The sequence below is a fragment of the Lepidothrix coronata genome, unplaced genomic scaffold, assembly GCF_001604755.1.
Source record: "Lepidothrix coronata isolate B3197 unplaced genomic scaffold, Lepidothrix_coronata-1.0 Scaffold59, whole genome shotgun sequence".
NCBI classification, from domain to species: Eukaryota; Metazoa; Chordata; class Aves; order Passeriformes; family Pipridae; genus Lepidothrix; species Lepidothrix coronata.
The window spans coordinates 1,022,047-1,037,084 of record NW_016690239.1 but is presented as its reverse complement, the minus strand read 5'-3'; the positions used below and the strand labels follow the sequence as shown (position 1 = coordinate 1,037,084).

At 42.2% G+C, this 15,038-nt stretch overlaps 1 protein-coding gene across 5 annotated transcripts in view; it reads left to right on the top strand.

The window, feature by feature from the left end:
- The first annotated feature begins 5,840 nt into the window (after positions 1-5,840).
- ST8SIA6 (ST8 alpha-N-acetyl-neuraminide alpha-2,8-sialyltransferase 6) overlaps positions 5,841-15,038 on the top strand; it is a 42,585-nt gene continuing 33,387 nt past the window's right edge. For 3 of the 5 annotated variants that reach the window (XM_017817203.1, XM_017817206.1, XM_017817202.1), the window contains exons 1-2: positions 5,841-5,943; positions 6,180-6,299. In XM_017817203.1, coding sequence (XP_017672692.1) covers positions 5,849-5,943; positions 6,180-6,299 — 215 coding nt within the window. In that variant the 5' untranslated portion in view covers positions 5,841-5,848. The remainder of the gene's footprint in view (positions 5,944-6,179; positions 6,300-15,038) is intronic. The other 2 variants (XM_017817207.1, XM_017817205.1) reach the window with 1 other exon arrangement.

Below are 15,038 nucleotides of genomic sequence, written 5' to 3'. Positions count from 1 at the left end.
CCTTATTTTTTCATTTACTGTACTCAGGGAACTTCAGCAAAGGAAATGTAAGAATGCAAAAAAAAAAAAACAAAACAAAAAGGCTCTAGCTTTTTTCAGTGCATTGTGATCCCAAAAAGACAGTTTGGAGCTGAACTGTCGGACCACCCTCCTGGATCCAACTCAATAAACAATCTTCTCTTCCCAAGATTAGGCCTTCATACAGCCATCTCCTTTTTTTTCTCCTTCCAAGTAATCCTTGCTATTTGCTTACATCATGCATTTATTTTCTTAAATTGTTGCTCTGATTTTCCATAAACATAGACATTGCTGACTGACCACTGCAGCCCATCACATGTATCATAAGGGATGACTCTGAACTCCACTATGGCCTCTCATTTCTATCGCTGTGTATTTTATACGCACACTTCAAAGAACACGTGATCCCAAATTGGATTTTTCTACAGATAAGCAGCTGGACACACTGTGCCACACTCACTGATGGAAAAAAAATGTTTAGCTTGACATAATTACCTCAATCATTGACCACAGTGTCCAATGAGAACCCTTCCATTATGTGACATCCCTGGAGGCATATTCCCCCTTCAGCCATGCAGGCATTTGAAAAACCTCTGGGAGCTGTACAGTCAGTCTGCACGCTGATCTATGATGAGTAAATGTTGCTCCAACAGTTTTTGTCAGTGCTAATTTACTTCCTTTGTTTGTTTGCTTGGGGTTTTAATAATAGTATTAAAAGTCTTTGCTCCTGGTGTATTTGACATTGTGCCATTGGTCCATTAGGATTTAGTTGAGTGTTGTGCATTATTTTTAATTTGCATTCACAGTATGCTCTGTAATAACTCCCTCTGAATTCTAGCAATGGATGCTGTGAATTTGTATTAACAGCAGTGCTGTTTTGTGCAACTGTAGTGAAATTCTTTGCAAAAGAATACTAACACATCATGTCCTTTAGCAAAGGGGATCAGAGTTTCTAAATAACAACAGAGACTTGTCTTAGCAAATTGTTCCTGGGCTAATTGTAATGGAAGGATTTCAGCTTGGATGGAAATCATTGACACAAGTGACTGTCGATGCCAAAAGTTTACATGGTTTTAAAAAGCAATTAGACACAATTATGGAAGAAAAATCCATGAAAGGCAACTAAACACACAGCTAGCTCTGGTTCAGAAATTCCCCGAGCCATTGATTGCTGGAAGATGAGGAAGAGTCCTAGGGATGGATCACTGCACAGTTCTTCCCTAGGACTCTGCTACGGGGCACTGCCTGAAGAACACGCTGTTCTAGTCTGACCCAGTATGGCCTTTCTCATGGTGTCACGTTAAGATGTCTCAAGGCTCAGAGCCTTTAGGAAAAAAAGACAACAGTGAGAAAAAAATAATCTCCCTTCAGGTTAACAACTTGAAAGTTTTAGGGTTTCTGCATTAAAATCTTCCTTTGTATCTAGTTGTAATTCAGATCCTCTTGTCCCCATCAGCTTCCTTTGGAAAAGCACACACACCAGACTGCACTACTGTCACAGGCACATCAGTGCCTGCACTGCCCGCAGTTGAGTGAAGGCTTGCACAGCGGCTGGCAGTAGAGCACTCATTTTCAGTAGTTACTGGCCTAGACTTTGCTTATGCTACAAGATGCATTTTTATCAATGAGCATTTTTCTGCTGTGGGGCTGGATCACGATTGCTAAAGAGGAGAAGCTGGTTTCTCAGTTAAATTGAATAAAGAAATCTGGTGAAGCACACACAATACACTACTCTGACAAATAAAAAACCCATAGTTTACAACAGTGAAAAATTTGTTAATTTTGTGCAGAAGAGGCATGTCCTACCGTTGGTTAGAGCATGGTGCTATTAACACCAAGGTCATGGGTTTGATCCCTGTATAGGCCATTCACTTAAGAGTTGGACTCGATGATCCTTGTGGATCCCTTCGAATGCAGAATATTCCGTGATTCTGTAAGTATGACATCTTATAAGACTCCGAGAAACTTGAAGATTTCTCCACATGCTCTGATTTTTTTCACCCTGACCTTCTCTGGAGAGTGAACAGTGCCTGACTGGATGAGTCATCACTGGCACACTTGACAAACATCTCAAAACCGGGGTACAAATAGCTACTTTAAAATACCTAATACTTTAGCTATTTTTATGTAGATCTTAACAGACTGTTTACTAGCTGAATTTAGTTATTAAATTATTATTTTAATAAAGCTAATTTGTAAACTATGGGACACAAAATCCTGCCCTCAAAAAATAGTGAAAAACATTAGGGCAAGAAAAAAAAGCTAGCAGCAACAGCCACACAAGGTAGTTATTGGGTTTGGACTCGACTTTTTTTTTTGTTTTTGTTTTAATGGGGTATAGGAATGCACTGCTTTTTTCCATTTTTCTTTTGTGAAATGATTGGGACAATTTGATGTCCTGGAGTTTGGCAGACAGCACCTCAGTTCTTTCTGCTTATCATTATGTGGAATCACGTTGCCCAAAACTGTGGGTGGAAATAAATGAAGAAGTTGTGAAACGCAATGAACCAATGACTTTCTCCCAGTTTGAAACACATATGTTTCGGTTTTGTGAGTTTGTTGGAAATTTTTTTGCTAAAAGCACTCACATTAGTGACTACACTGAAAATACCAAAATAGTCGTCTCGCACCAACACCTCGCTCTGGGGACTCTCATGCTTTGGCACAACGTGGGACTCCAGCTTCACTGAATATCTTTAGTTTCTTTCTCTTCCTAATTGTAACAGTCATCTCTCCTCCTATTTGCAATAACTAATATCTCTATGACAGCCATTGCTTAGATGAGAAGGCAGCACTAGGAAAGCATTTAATGAACATTAATTGCTTCTTAATATGATTTAGCTGCTGGAAATAAGAAGGCTAAACTAGCTCCATGTGACCAGCAGCCCTACAGGCACCTCCACCAGACTCCTTTTGAGGTGTAATCCTGCCAACCTGGGGGGGGGGGCAGCAAGCTATTCATGGATGATACCCAAAGCTGCATTTTGCTTTTCCAAATTAGCAGCTAAGCAGGGCTATAAGAACTCAGCAACAAAGTCATGATGATACCACCTGGCTGATTAGTGATCTCTTCCTTCTGTGCAAGCCAGCAATTATCAATTCCCACTGACTTCAGAAGCTAATGGAAATCAGAGGATGGGGGATGCTAAGATGCAGCAGCTTCCAGCTGTGAGCAGGAGGATGAGATGGGACACAGTCTCTGTCTTTTCCTGTGTGGCATCTTTGGCACCTGTGCCTTGATCATTTTGACCTTCAACGTTACATTACCTGACCCCATGGCTTCTGACAGGACAACATCATGTAAGAGAAACTTGGTCTTTTTAATCCAGCATTCCTAAATTTGAATCCTGATTTACCATGAATTCTCATCTCTCCCTTTAGCAAGGTCACTTAACCTCTCTACAAAGCTGCTCTGCCAGGAAATTAAGGCTGGTAAAACTTAAAGATACTGTGACAATCAATCAATACATGTTTGTAAATTTGTTGGTAAACAACAAGCACCAAGTGCCAAGTCTAATTTAAACAGATGTGATTTATAATCTTCCCATTTTCTTTGCAAGAACTTTATATGACATAAAGATTAACCTTCTGATCTTGGAAAAAAAATCTTTACTGGTATTATAGACTAGTGTTGGCAGCAGACCTCTAACTTGAAATACGATGTCCTCACTGACATCACTAAATAACCCATGGATTAACTGACAGTGATACTTCAGGACTCATGGGAAAACCATATTGCAGAAGGAAATAACAGTGACAGAAAAAAAAAAATTGTTTTCTGGACTGTAATTCTTAGTCTTCTTTCATTCAGAGCTGAAACCGAACACCACTAGACTTTCTAAAATGAAAGATTTATTGTTTTACATAGAATACTTAATGGATATTATGAAATAGTTGATGCTATCTGTGGGTGGGCTGTCCACTAACATAAGTAGGAGCCTTCAAGTTTTACAGACGTAATGGTGAGATTGAAATTTCTAGTATCTGCTGATCAGTGAACACATAGGTACCTTGAAAAGCTTGACTGTTGGCCCCTACATGTTCATATACAATGCCACCTGGTCTTATAGGATAAGCCTGAAGCAAGCTTTTGGGAAATGGTGATGAAACATCTTCATGTTCAAGACATTTATGATTCACAACAATCACAAACTTTTTCAGGACTTCAGAAGTCTTTACACCGGCTTTGTTTTTCTATTACAACTAAGTACCTCAAAGCCAAGAAGACAACTGAGCTGTGCTCTCAGGAGGACTGTGCACTGAGCCAGACAGATGCCTGCTACCCCTACCAGCCAATGGCTTTTAGCTCCCTCCCACCAGCACCCACAGTACTGCTCACCAGTGTGCTAATGAATGCCCCCAAAAATCATCAGGTTTTTCCCTGCATACCCCATCACAGCTGGTGCTGTGTTCTTCCTCTGATGCATCGGAGGTATGCTCCTTCTGTCATATCTAACCACTCACAATATCAAGTCCATGTTCCTTTATTATTAATAAAGCTGTAGCAGTGCTCTTACTTTGATGCTTTCCAGCCACTGTTTGAGAACAGAAGAGCAGCAGCTCCAAGGCTTAAGGGAATGCTCACAGATACAGAAAACAGGAAGGACAGGGAAGAATCTGTAAAAACAAGGTGTCAGCTGGCTCATGACTGAACGGCTGCTGTAAGTCACAGCATCTCTACTACCCACTCTTTTAATAAAGGGGGCCTAGTTAATGGCACCTTGTCACCTTACTAGGTTTCTCATACCAAAGGCTGGCTCGTAAAAGCAACATTGATTGCACCACTAGGTAGAGAGATAAAAGCTTACTACTGAAACATTTCTTTACCAAAACCACTACAAATCATAGACTGGTAGTGTTTTGGGTTGGAAGGGACCTTAGAGATCATCTAGTTCCAAGCCCCTTGCACAGGCAGGAACACCTTCCTCTAGACCAGGTTGCTCAGAGCCCCATCCAACCTGGACTTGAACACTTCCAGGGATGGGGCATCCACAGCTTCTCTGGGCAACCTGTTCCAGTGCTTCAGTACCCTCATAGCAATGAATGTCTTCCTAATATCCAATCTAAATCTGCCCTCTTTTTGTTTAAAGTTGTTTCCCTTTGTCCTGTCACTATAGGCCCTTGTTAAAAAGTCCCTCTCCAGCTTTCTTGTAGGCCCCCTTCAGATACCAGAAGGCTGCAATGAGGTACCCCCAGAGCCTTCTCTTCTCCAGGCTGAAAAACCCCAACTCTCTCAGTCTGTCTCCATAACAGAGATGCTCCGGCCCTGCTCTAGTAACCTTCGTGGCCTCCTCTGGACTCGCTCCAACAGGTCCACCTCCTTCTTACCTTGGGGACCCTAGAGTACCCCAGGTGGGGTCACTTTTATACAATGCACGACAAGTAGCAGCGACTTCACCCCTACTGCCACAGGGCAGGCAGGGTTGGCTACCCTTGCCGGGTAAGCCCCGCACGCTGCTCCCGCCGCCGCCCGCACGGCGCCCCCTTCCCCTATTAAAGTTCGGGCAGCTTCAACTCCCTCGCACTGCTGGACGAGCGCCCCTCAGCCTTCGCTACCGACAACCGCCCTGATCGCCGCTCCAAAGGCCGCCCCGGTCCTGCTCTCACGCCCCGTAGCTCCCTGAGCCAGGGCAGTGCCGGGCGGGCAGGGCCCCGAGCGGCGGCCGCGGTGTGAGGCGCGGGGGGGGCCGATGGCGGCGGCGCAGGGCTGCGGGCGAGGGGCGGAGCGCAGAGACCCTGTGGCTGCCATGGCCGCCTCCCCCTCCCCGCAGCCTCCCTTAAATACTATGGGACGGCCGTAGCTGCGGTCGGTGCCGCTGCCGAGCGCACCATGCGGGCTGTCATCGCCTTGGCCGCGGCGCTGGGCAGCCTGCTGCTGGGCGGCTGTCTCCTGCGCCTCGGCGGCCAGCAGCCCCTCCGCGCCAGGTAGGGCGGCCGAGGGGGGCCTCGCCCCCGCTCCGGAGCCGGCCGGGAGGGCGGGAGGAGCGGGATGAGCCCCGCGGGGCGCGGCGGAGCCCGGCGCGGTGCCCCGGCGCGGGCGGTGCTGGGCTCGGGCGTTCGCGGCGTGCGAGCGGGTCGCGGGGAGGACAGCGGCGCCGGTCGCGCCGGGTGATGTTCCATCGCTGGTTCTGACAACTTTGTTTTCCCGTCTCGCTTGCCAGGGGCTGGCAGGAGGAGGAGGCAGGAGTAGCTGCTGTCACGCCGAAAGTGGTGCGAGCCCTCAGATCCCCACTGACGCCCCTTCCTCAGACCGAGAACAGGTACGGGCTGCCCGCCCGCAGGTGGGTCCATGAGGACGGGTCTGCAGAAGCAGAAATTCACCTTCGCTGCAGTTTATTCTTCCTTTTGTTTTGGCAGCTTAATCAGAGAGAGCGTTAGAGGTTATTAGAGAAAATGACGATTTGCTTTGTAATGAATTATTTGCTCATGGGCCCTCTTAATGACGGCTGTCACTCTGCCGTTAGTTTTGAGCCCAATAAAATGTTGCACAGAGCAGTTTTGTTAATGTACAATGCAAAAGGTTCTTGCTGAATGACATGTTCCAGGTATCTTGTATTCTTCTTTCCAGGAAGGTGGAGCTGGAGCTGGGTAATACTGTTTCTGGTTTTGTAATGTGAATTTAGTTATAAATACAGATTTCTCGTTTAAAATCCATAGAGTGAAGGTGGGACATATGAAGCCTTTTTTGTTTGGTGTGGCATCTTACATCGTGAGAGCCCTTTTGCTTGATCCTATGTCTTGATCTTTACATCAGTGTAGATCTTTGCTTTACAGCCTGTTATTTTATACTGTGCAGTATAATAGGATGATAGCTGGTAAAATTAGCTGTGAAACAAGTCGTGTCTTACATGCAAGCGACTGTTGTTTTCATGCTCTTGAGTCTTCACACACTGTAGGAAAACTAATAGTGCAGAAGAGGGTGGTGTAATCCACACATGAAATAATACGATGTAAGAAGTAGTTTGCAAACATTTTTTGCTATTCTCTTTTATGTTGTATGGCCTTTTTAACACTGCATTCGAATGACTACTATATGTTAATATATATTATGGTCAAAACCACCCAATAAAAATTAGAAAGAACTTAAGAATTGCATCTTTCATGGTAACTGTGATGTCCTGGTTGTACTGAAGTCAATGGCGACAGTGCAGTTAACCTTATTGAGGCCATCATCTCACCCACTTTACCCAAATTTGAGTCTGAAATGGCCTTTGCTTTCTCTAAGTGAATGCAAGTGATGTTAGTAACCATTGCAATGTACCCTAACAGTACATTTCTTACACATTTCCAATGAGAGACCCTTTTGCTCCCTGCCTCAAAATATAGAGCTTTCACAAGCTGTAGGTGAAAGCATCTTTCAAAATTAGAGTGAAACAAAAGGAATAGAAGTATTTGGTAAATTTTGTCTGCTGTTATGTGCTTCTAGCCTGCTTCTCTTTCCTGTGCTCATTTTTCCTCTTCCTTTTTTCTCTTCTTTTCCACTTTTCATAATGTATTGGGTTTTCAGTGTGTACTCAGTTCTTCTTTCTTTTTTTAACTGTCACCCCATTCTTCTCTCCGCTCTGTTTTGGGTTATGTCTGTGGTTTTCCCCTGGCCCATCTTCTCACACTCTTCCCTGCTAGTTTCTGAGCTGCATCTCCTTCCACTCAGCTCTGTGAGCTAAACCATGGAGTCAAATTGACTAGAAATGCTGGCAGAGAGCACTTCAGAGAACAGTCTAGCTACTTCCCATCTGCTGTTAGTACACTCACAAATGGAGCAAAGAAAGTGGAAGCAACACATTCCAAAGAGAGCTGAAAATCCATGGCATGTTTTTAACCTCTGTAATAAGGCGAGTGAGCTTGAGATTTTTAAATACATGTTTTTCCTTATTCTACTTGGAGGATTTTAGCACCAATTTGGATCTATTTTTGATCAACTTGAAACTGTATGACTAAGTTACTGCAAAAGTTTGACAAGGAAATAGCTCATCAAAAGATGTTGCATTTTACTCTAGCTCCTATAACTGTAGTGTCTTTGGAGGAATGGCTTGCAAGCTCAATCCAAGAGTGGGTATACTTTCTTACTTGTGTGACTATGCTCAGTAAGCTGGCCTGACAAGAGTTTGTGGTGCATCTTTGGCATATGAGGAAGGACAGAGAGCTGCTAGACTGACCAGGAGCTGTTACTTAATCCAGAGAGCAGCTAGACTGGGCAGGAAGCCATGCTGGAGGGGTTTGATCAAGGTAGCAGCTGGACTGGGCCTGGCTAAAGGCCATACTGGAGAGGTTTGATCCAGAGAGCATCTGGACTCGTTCAGGAGATTCAGACGAATCTCTCCGTGATAGAGATGAACGGTCTGGTCAATAGAAATTAGATTCCAGTTTGCAGTGGGGTTTTGTTGCAGTATCCATGAGTACATCAGAAGGACAGAAGAGTTCCTTGTTGAAATAGATTGTACAAGGGTTAGTGAACTTTTGAATTGCGTGAGGCTACATTAGTATATTGATGCATAAAACTGGGAACAATCTATTGGTGCAGACTTCCCAAAGTATGATTCTCTTAAATTACCCTGATCATTTGAATGGCACTGCTGTGTTATTGACAGCAATGTCCTTTTCTGCATAAGAGTAAGAGGATGTGCGTGGATGTTTCCAGGAAAGAAAAAAGAAAAAAAAATCAAACCTGGTTGTTATCCTTCTTGATCTCTCACTATAAGTAATCTACACAATCTTGACAGTATCCAGCTAATCTTATCATGATTTCCTTTGCTGTTGGAGGCATATTTGTAACCAGACATCTCCTGAAAAATCTCTAAGGCCCTATTATTCTGTTGCCTCACCGTATTGAAAGATAATCTGTTCTTTTACTTTGAGTAATTCTTCTAAAAGGATAAAACTGCGAGATGAAAGGATGAAAAGCGAGGAATTGGATCAGACTGTCATAGATATTTAGGCAGCTATTATGCACAGCAGTGTTTAATTAGGTGGTGACCAGGCACCTAAAGTTCTCTGAAAATCTGTGTCTTAGTAAATAACCTTGAAGATCCTCTTACAGGACACTCCTTACCACTTCATCTTGTTAAGTGTTAAATAACTTGAGCAATGTGACTGCCCCTAGAGTGTGACGCCCAGTTTTTGTCTTGAATTTATTTCCCAGCCTGTTAGTAGGGTTTTCGTACTGAAAAAAAGGCCACTTTTAGTAAGATCTGTCTAATAGTCCCCAGATTTATTAATGAAATCAGTATCATTTACACTGCAATACTATGGTTTTCTGGCAAATTCTCATGTCTCTGCTTAATCCCACCCTCTCAATTTTTAAGCTGTAACTGCAAGTACAGCTTAAACTTTTTAAAGCCAACAGTACAACCAAATGAAGTAGTCTTACACTTTTCCCACCTTTAGACACTTGGTCTTCCCTTCCTCCCTCCTTCCCTTCTCAGCTGTGTTTGTGCCAGCATATTTGTTTCTGTAGTCACAGCATTAATAGCAAATCAGAAAGCTCAATACTGCTAGTGCTTATCAGGGGAAGGTGACAATAATAAGAGGAGATAGGTAGTCTTTTCTTTGTTATGAGGCTCAGGGTGTGCTACATTAAGCGTAGACAGAAATTCTAGCTCCTTTTGTACTGCTGAGAATATATAGCAGATAAATAATGCTAGCTCCTGCAGGGGAAGTGAAAATAATTTTCTGAAGCACTATTTATATATCCTTTACATACAAGTAACAGCAAGGCAGCAGTACCCTGAAGAACTGACCACCTCTGTTATTCTGTTTGTGTTGCCAGTTGCATTCACTTACTATTTCTGTAGCTTGCTCTGGTTTTGCATGTCCGAGGCAAGCACAGTGTAGAGACTGTTGGGGTAATTGAACAGTGGGAGGAAGTGATTGAGAAGCTATGAGTAAACAAGTTAGTATTAATACAGTGTTCCATAGTGTTGATTTCTCCAATTCCTCTCTTAGCAGGAGATCTTTATGAAGGCCTAGGAAATGAACAGCTATACTTAATTAACTATGCTACAGAGACCTGTACATTCTGTCTCCTGTCAAAATATTGCATTCGGGCACTCAGAAGGGAAAGAAGAGACAGGCTAATACCACAATTATGAACAGTAGCCTAGTGTATTGCACAAATAATTTGTTACAGTTTAGATTAGTCAGCAGTGGTGTCCACTTCACTAATTTTACTGCTGTCTTAGTGTTTTGTTCCTTCATTCCCAAGTGACGCATACAGACATATTTTAGGAGCACATTTTAAACACGTCTCATGTATTAGTTCTGTCTAAATGAATAGGTGTTCAGTCAAAAGCTGCTGCCAGGACATATTTATGTTCTGACAGTGGTGAAAGGTTTCCCAGACTTTCTGTTTACTTGGTCCAAGTGAAACTGCTCTGTCATTCTGTCTATCATGTGCTGTTGTAACATGATTTTAGTGTAAGTACCTTATTCTTTTCACTTTACCCACCATGAGGCTCTGAATGTTGCTTGTCATGTTACCTGCCATGCGGTTTACGGATTTGGTAAATAAAAAGTGTCTGATGTTATGCATAACTCTGGTGAATGCACTGGAGAGTCTTTCAAATAATTTAAAAATGCAACTTGTCTTAAAGACCTGAGTTAGCATTTCTTGGATAAACAAAACCTGCATGGGAACTTGAACAAGGATAGTAGGATCAGTCTCTTTCACAGTTACTGTGATTAATGTCTCAAGACAAATTCTTACTGCCGTGGTTTGATAAAGCCATTTTTATAGTCCATTTCACCAGGAATTTAAATTGTGTATTGCCTTATTAATCAAGGTGTTGTGAATTTTAAAAACATCACTATATTCTTATCTGAAGATTAATCTGAAAGAGCATCAAAGACAGAACACTTAAAAGCACCCTTCCTAGGGAAGTATGGATTACATTTTTTTAATAGTATTCAACTAACAGATGATGCGATTCAAATATAAATTAGTCTCTTCAAGAGAGAAATTAAGACAGAAGGTATTCACATTCTGGATAGCATTATTCAGTGCCCCTTTGGTAGAAAAATATGAATATGCAGTTTTGCATACAGCAGTTATCCATTTTAGCTGGAGATGCTCATCGGGAATATGTTCAGAGTTCCTGTGCTGCTTCAAACATACAAGAACAAGAAGCTATAAAAAAGAAAGAGCAACAAGTAGATCTGCTGGGAATGGAGTGTATAAAGCCAATGAGTGGGATTATCCCTTACTTTCAGTGTGGACTTATTAGGGAGGTGAAATTCTTGTTGCTTTCACTGCTGCCAGACAGTCCAGTTATGAGCTCTTTGAAAATCTCATCTCACATTCTTTCAGTTGTTTCCAGCTGATTTTATGGGAATTCTAGAGGAATGGTCTTTCAGTCTTGGGCTTATCTTTATGTTATGGTACAATATACAGCACTGTATTTCCTTTTTCCATCTGCCTTTTTTTTTTAATTTCCCTACCATTTATCTGTCTTATGCCCATCCCTTTTTCTACTCTGATAACTGTTTGGGATTGACTTTGGTTTTGTTTTTAAAAGGTTTCCCTTTTCTTTCCCTCCCTGCTTCCCCAGAATTCCATGGTAACTGATGTACCGCTCTGGTAATTCCCTGCACTAAGGCTCCCCATTGTCTCAGGACAGAATGCTACAGGAGTTCTCTATTTTTTATTCTAAAGGTGGATGTTATCCTTCTCTTAAAAGAATTTTACAGTTTAAAGATCTACTGTTTTCCTGAGAATAAGATATAGAATAAAAACATGCTGATAAATATGGCATGTGATCTTAATATACTGTAGATTTATTAAAGTACAGATGGTGTACTTTCTGAGTTCCTAGAATTACCATAGGAAGTATGTGGTCCTCAAGCTGTTTGTAATGATTAAAAAAAAAAACCTCTGTTTTTCAGATTTTGGCCAATGAGGTTGGCTTTGAGAACATCTAAACCCTAAGGGAAATGCAGCTGAAATTTCTCTGTATCATCAGTTTTATGAGTTCTACTCAACAGAATATAACATGGTTTCTACTTCAAGTTCTCATTTACCTTAATAGTTTGCAAAATTAGTTGAGTGTAGGCTGTTATGTGCACTGTTAGGCATATTATCTGATTTCATTGCAGAAGTTTTAACGCAGTTCTAAGTATTGAACAAAGACTGTCATCCGCTAGATCAGATGAATTCGTTTAGTGATAAATGTTGCCTAGCATAATTGTCCTAAGCGATCAGAAATTTAATCTGAGTCTGATGTCTGCACAACTCTGCCATAAATAATGCAATGGAAGTCTGGACTGCCCCTTGCACACCCCTTTTTATCTGAATGCAAAAAGATTTCACTCCTGAAGCAGAGGCCACTCTGCTTCAGAAATTTATAGATTTAACTTTTAATAGAATGAGTCATTGTTTTGCATTGTCTTGCACATAAAATGTCTTATTTTCATACCTTTTTCACCATATGAAAAGCATTGAGTAAATTTTGTGTGGAAATAGCCACAGAAGAAGCATTTCGGTTATCTACCATGTGTCTGCATTATATGAATAAACAATTTTGATTAAAATGCCTGTCTGGTTTTCCCTACAGTTGTGTCATTTTAACCAATCTTTACATGTGTCATGGAAAGGGAAGGAAAGACTCCTTGTTCCTTTTTTCTCCCCTTGATGGCTGTAAAAGTGATAGTGAGGATTTAATGACAAAACGTCAGGGATTTATTTTGCTTATTTTTTTTTCTCTGAATTCTTCCTTTTAGAATTTTTCAAGTCTTGAAAATGTGTGCATAAAAAAGCAATTACTTATAAAAAAACGAGGCAACTTGCTTGTGTTGATCTTACATATTTAAAAGGACTAAAAGTCTGTCGAGCAAAGCTTGTATTGGAGAGAATATTTATTCGTAGCTCCACAGACCTCAGGACATAAGTTATTAGGAAGCTGTAAGGGCATGGTAATGATTTTCTGCACCGAGTTGAAAGCCACTTCTGAAAGAATGTTGGTTCTCCACCGATGCCTGCAAATGCACCTCTCAATGAGCTGATCAGATCTAACGGCCTGCTCTGACTTGGTCATCCCAGCAAGCTTCGTGTGTTAAAGAAATTCTCCTCTGACCCTCTCAGGAGGACAGGGGCCACTTCTCAAGTCAGCATCCAACATCTTAGGTTTTAGTTATAATGAAAGACTTTTTCTTTTTTTATTTTTTAAGATGCTGTTTAGGCAGCTAAACTTTGCCTGTAGCCATTTCTCTTACTTTGAGCTGCAACTGCAGAATAATCATTTGAGGTTACTGAGTTAAAGAAGCAAGAGAGAGGAAACATGATTTAGTGCTAACCAAATTTGTTTGGTAACTGGAAAGGGCCTACCATGTTCTTCAGGGCCTACCAGAATCATTCAGACCAAGCTGCAATAAATCTGTGTGCGTAAATGGCATAGGCAGAATATTTGCTGGCACTTGCTGTGTGAGATCTGCTGAGTTGTTAGCTCTGAACTGTGTGCTCTGAGAGCCTTCTGCCATTTGTATGTCACTCCTTGAGAAGGAATTAAAAAAGGAGCTGCATACAAAGGCAGCCAAGGAGCTCTCAGTAGGCAGTGTGAGCTGTTACTATCAAGTCACTGCAGAACTGAAAGGACAGAGTCGTATGTTACGTTGTCTTACCGTTGCTCTCAAAAAGGGATGTACACACTGGATACTTCCTTAGGGGCACTAAGTGTATACTGGGAAAAAGTTCTTGATGGTGGAAGGAAAGGAAGAGAGCTCCTGTGAAGTGACTGATTCACTAGAACATTCGTATGCAGTGGAAAGATGGTTCATTCCTTTTCCTCCCATCAGCTATGAACGTGACAGTCAGTTCAGTAGCAAAATAAACAAGGATATGTTCTTCTCTTCTTCAGTCATTCTTCTCATTTGAAGTGTTTAAAAAGAGAAGGCTCAGGGGGGACCCTGTTGATACCTGAAGGGAGAGTTCAAAGAGGATGGATCCAATTTCTTCTTAGAGGTACTCAGTGACAGAACAGAGACAGTGGGCACCAACTGAAACACAGGAGGTTCCCTCTGAACATCGGGAAACACTTTTTCACTGTGAGAGTGACTGAGCACTGGTACAGGCTGCCCAGAGAGGTTGTGGAGTCCCCATGCTTGGAGATATCCAAAAGCCATCTGGACACAGTCCTGGGCCACTGTCTCTAGGTGGCCCTGCCTAAGCAGGAAGATCGGATCAGGTGACCTCCAGAGGTGCCTTCCAACCTTGGCCACTCTGTGGCTTGAAATGGCATCTTTCCCAAGTAAGGTCTTCAAAATCAGCTTGTCAGAAATCTTCTTCTAAGTGGTCTCCATGTTTTAACAGATGAAGGCAATGGAGTTTTGGTCCATTTCACTAAAAGCAGTGATGGTTCAGAAGCAGAGTGCATTGTGTACAAAGTAGAAAGACCCATTCTCTCTGTGTGTGAGTGCCTCTGTACTGAGATGTCTCAGTTCTCTGTTTCTAAGAACAGCATGAGTTCTGTTCTGTGCTGCAGCTCACACCCAGGAGTGAATGACGCAGCATCTCTGTCTTCTGCATTTCTACTTCTAGTTTGGACAAACAGGTTGCAACGTCCAAGTGCTCTGTAAATAGTGAATCAGTGGAAAGAACCAAAAAGGACAGGGAGGTGGCAGGGAGGAAGATGGTGAGGGGCAAGGAGAATAAAAATACCGGAGGAAAAATCTTAATGATAAATGGCAATCCACACAGCAGAAGGCTGATGGCAGAAGAGGGTGATTATATGAGATGGAACATAGATAGGGGGTGAACTGAGGTGAATGCAGTAAGACCTTGGTATCTTAGTCATTTACTAATTTACATCTCAGTCTTTTACCAGGGCTGCCAGAGCACAAGGACCACACAGGAGTTTGGTTAAAATAAGACAGGAATTAAAGATCAGTATCTGGCACTTGCCTTAGTTCCTTTTACAAATATTTACCCTCTCTGTGTAAATAAAGAATAAACAAGGCAGGAAGTATTACACTCAAGTCAGTAAGTTAAGGTCCAAGTACAAAGATCCACTTCACCTGTGGTGTTTTCTGTACAT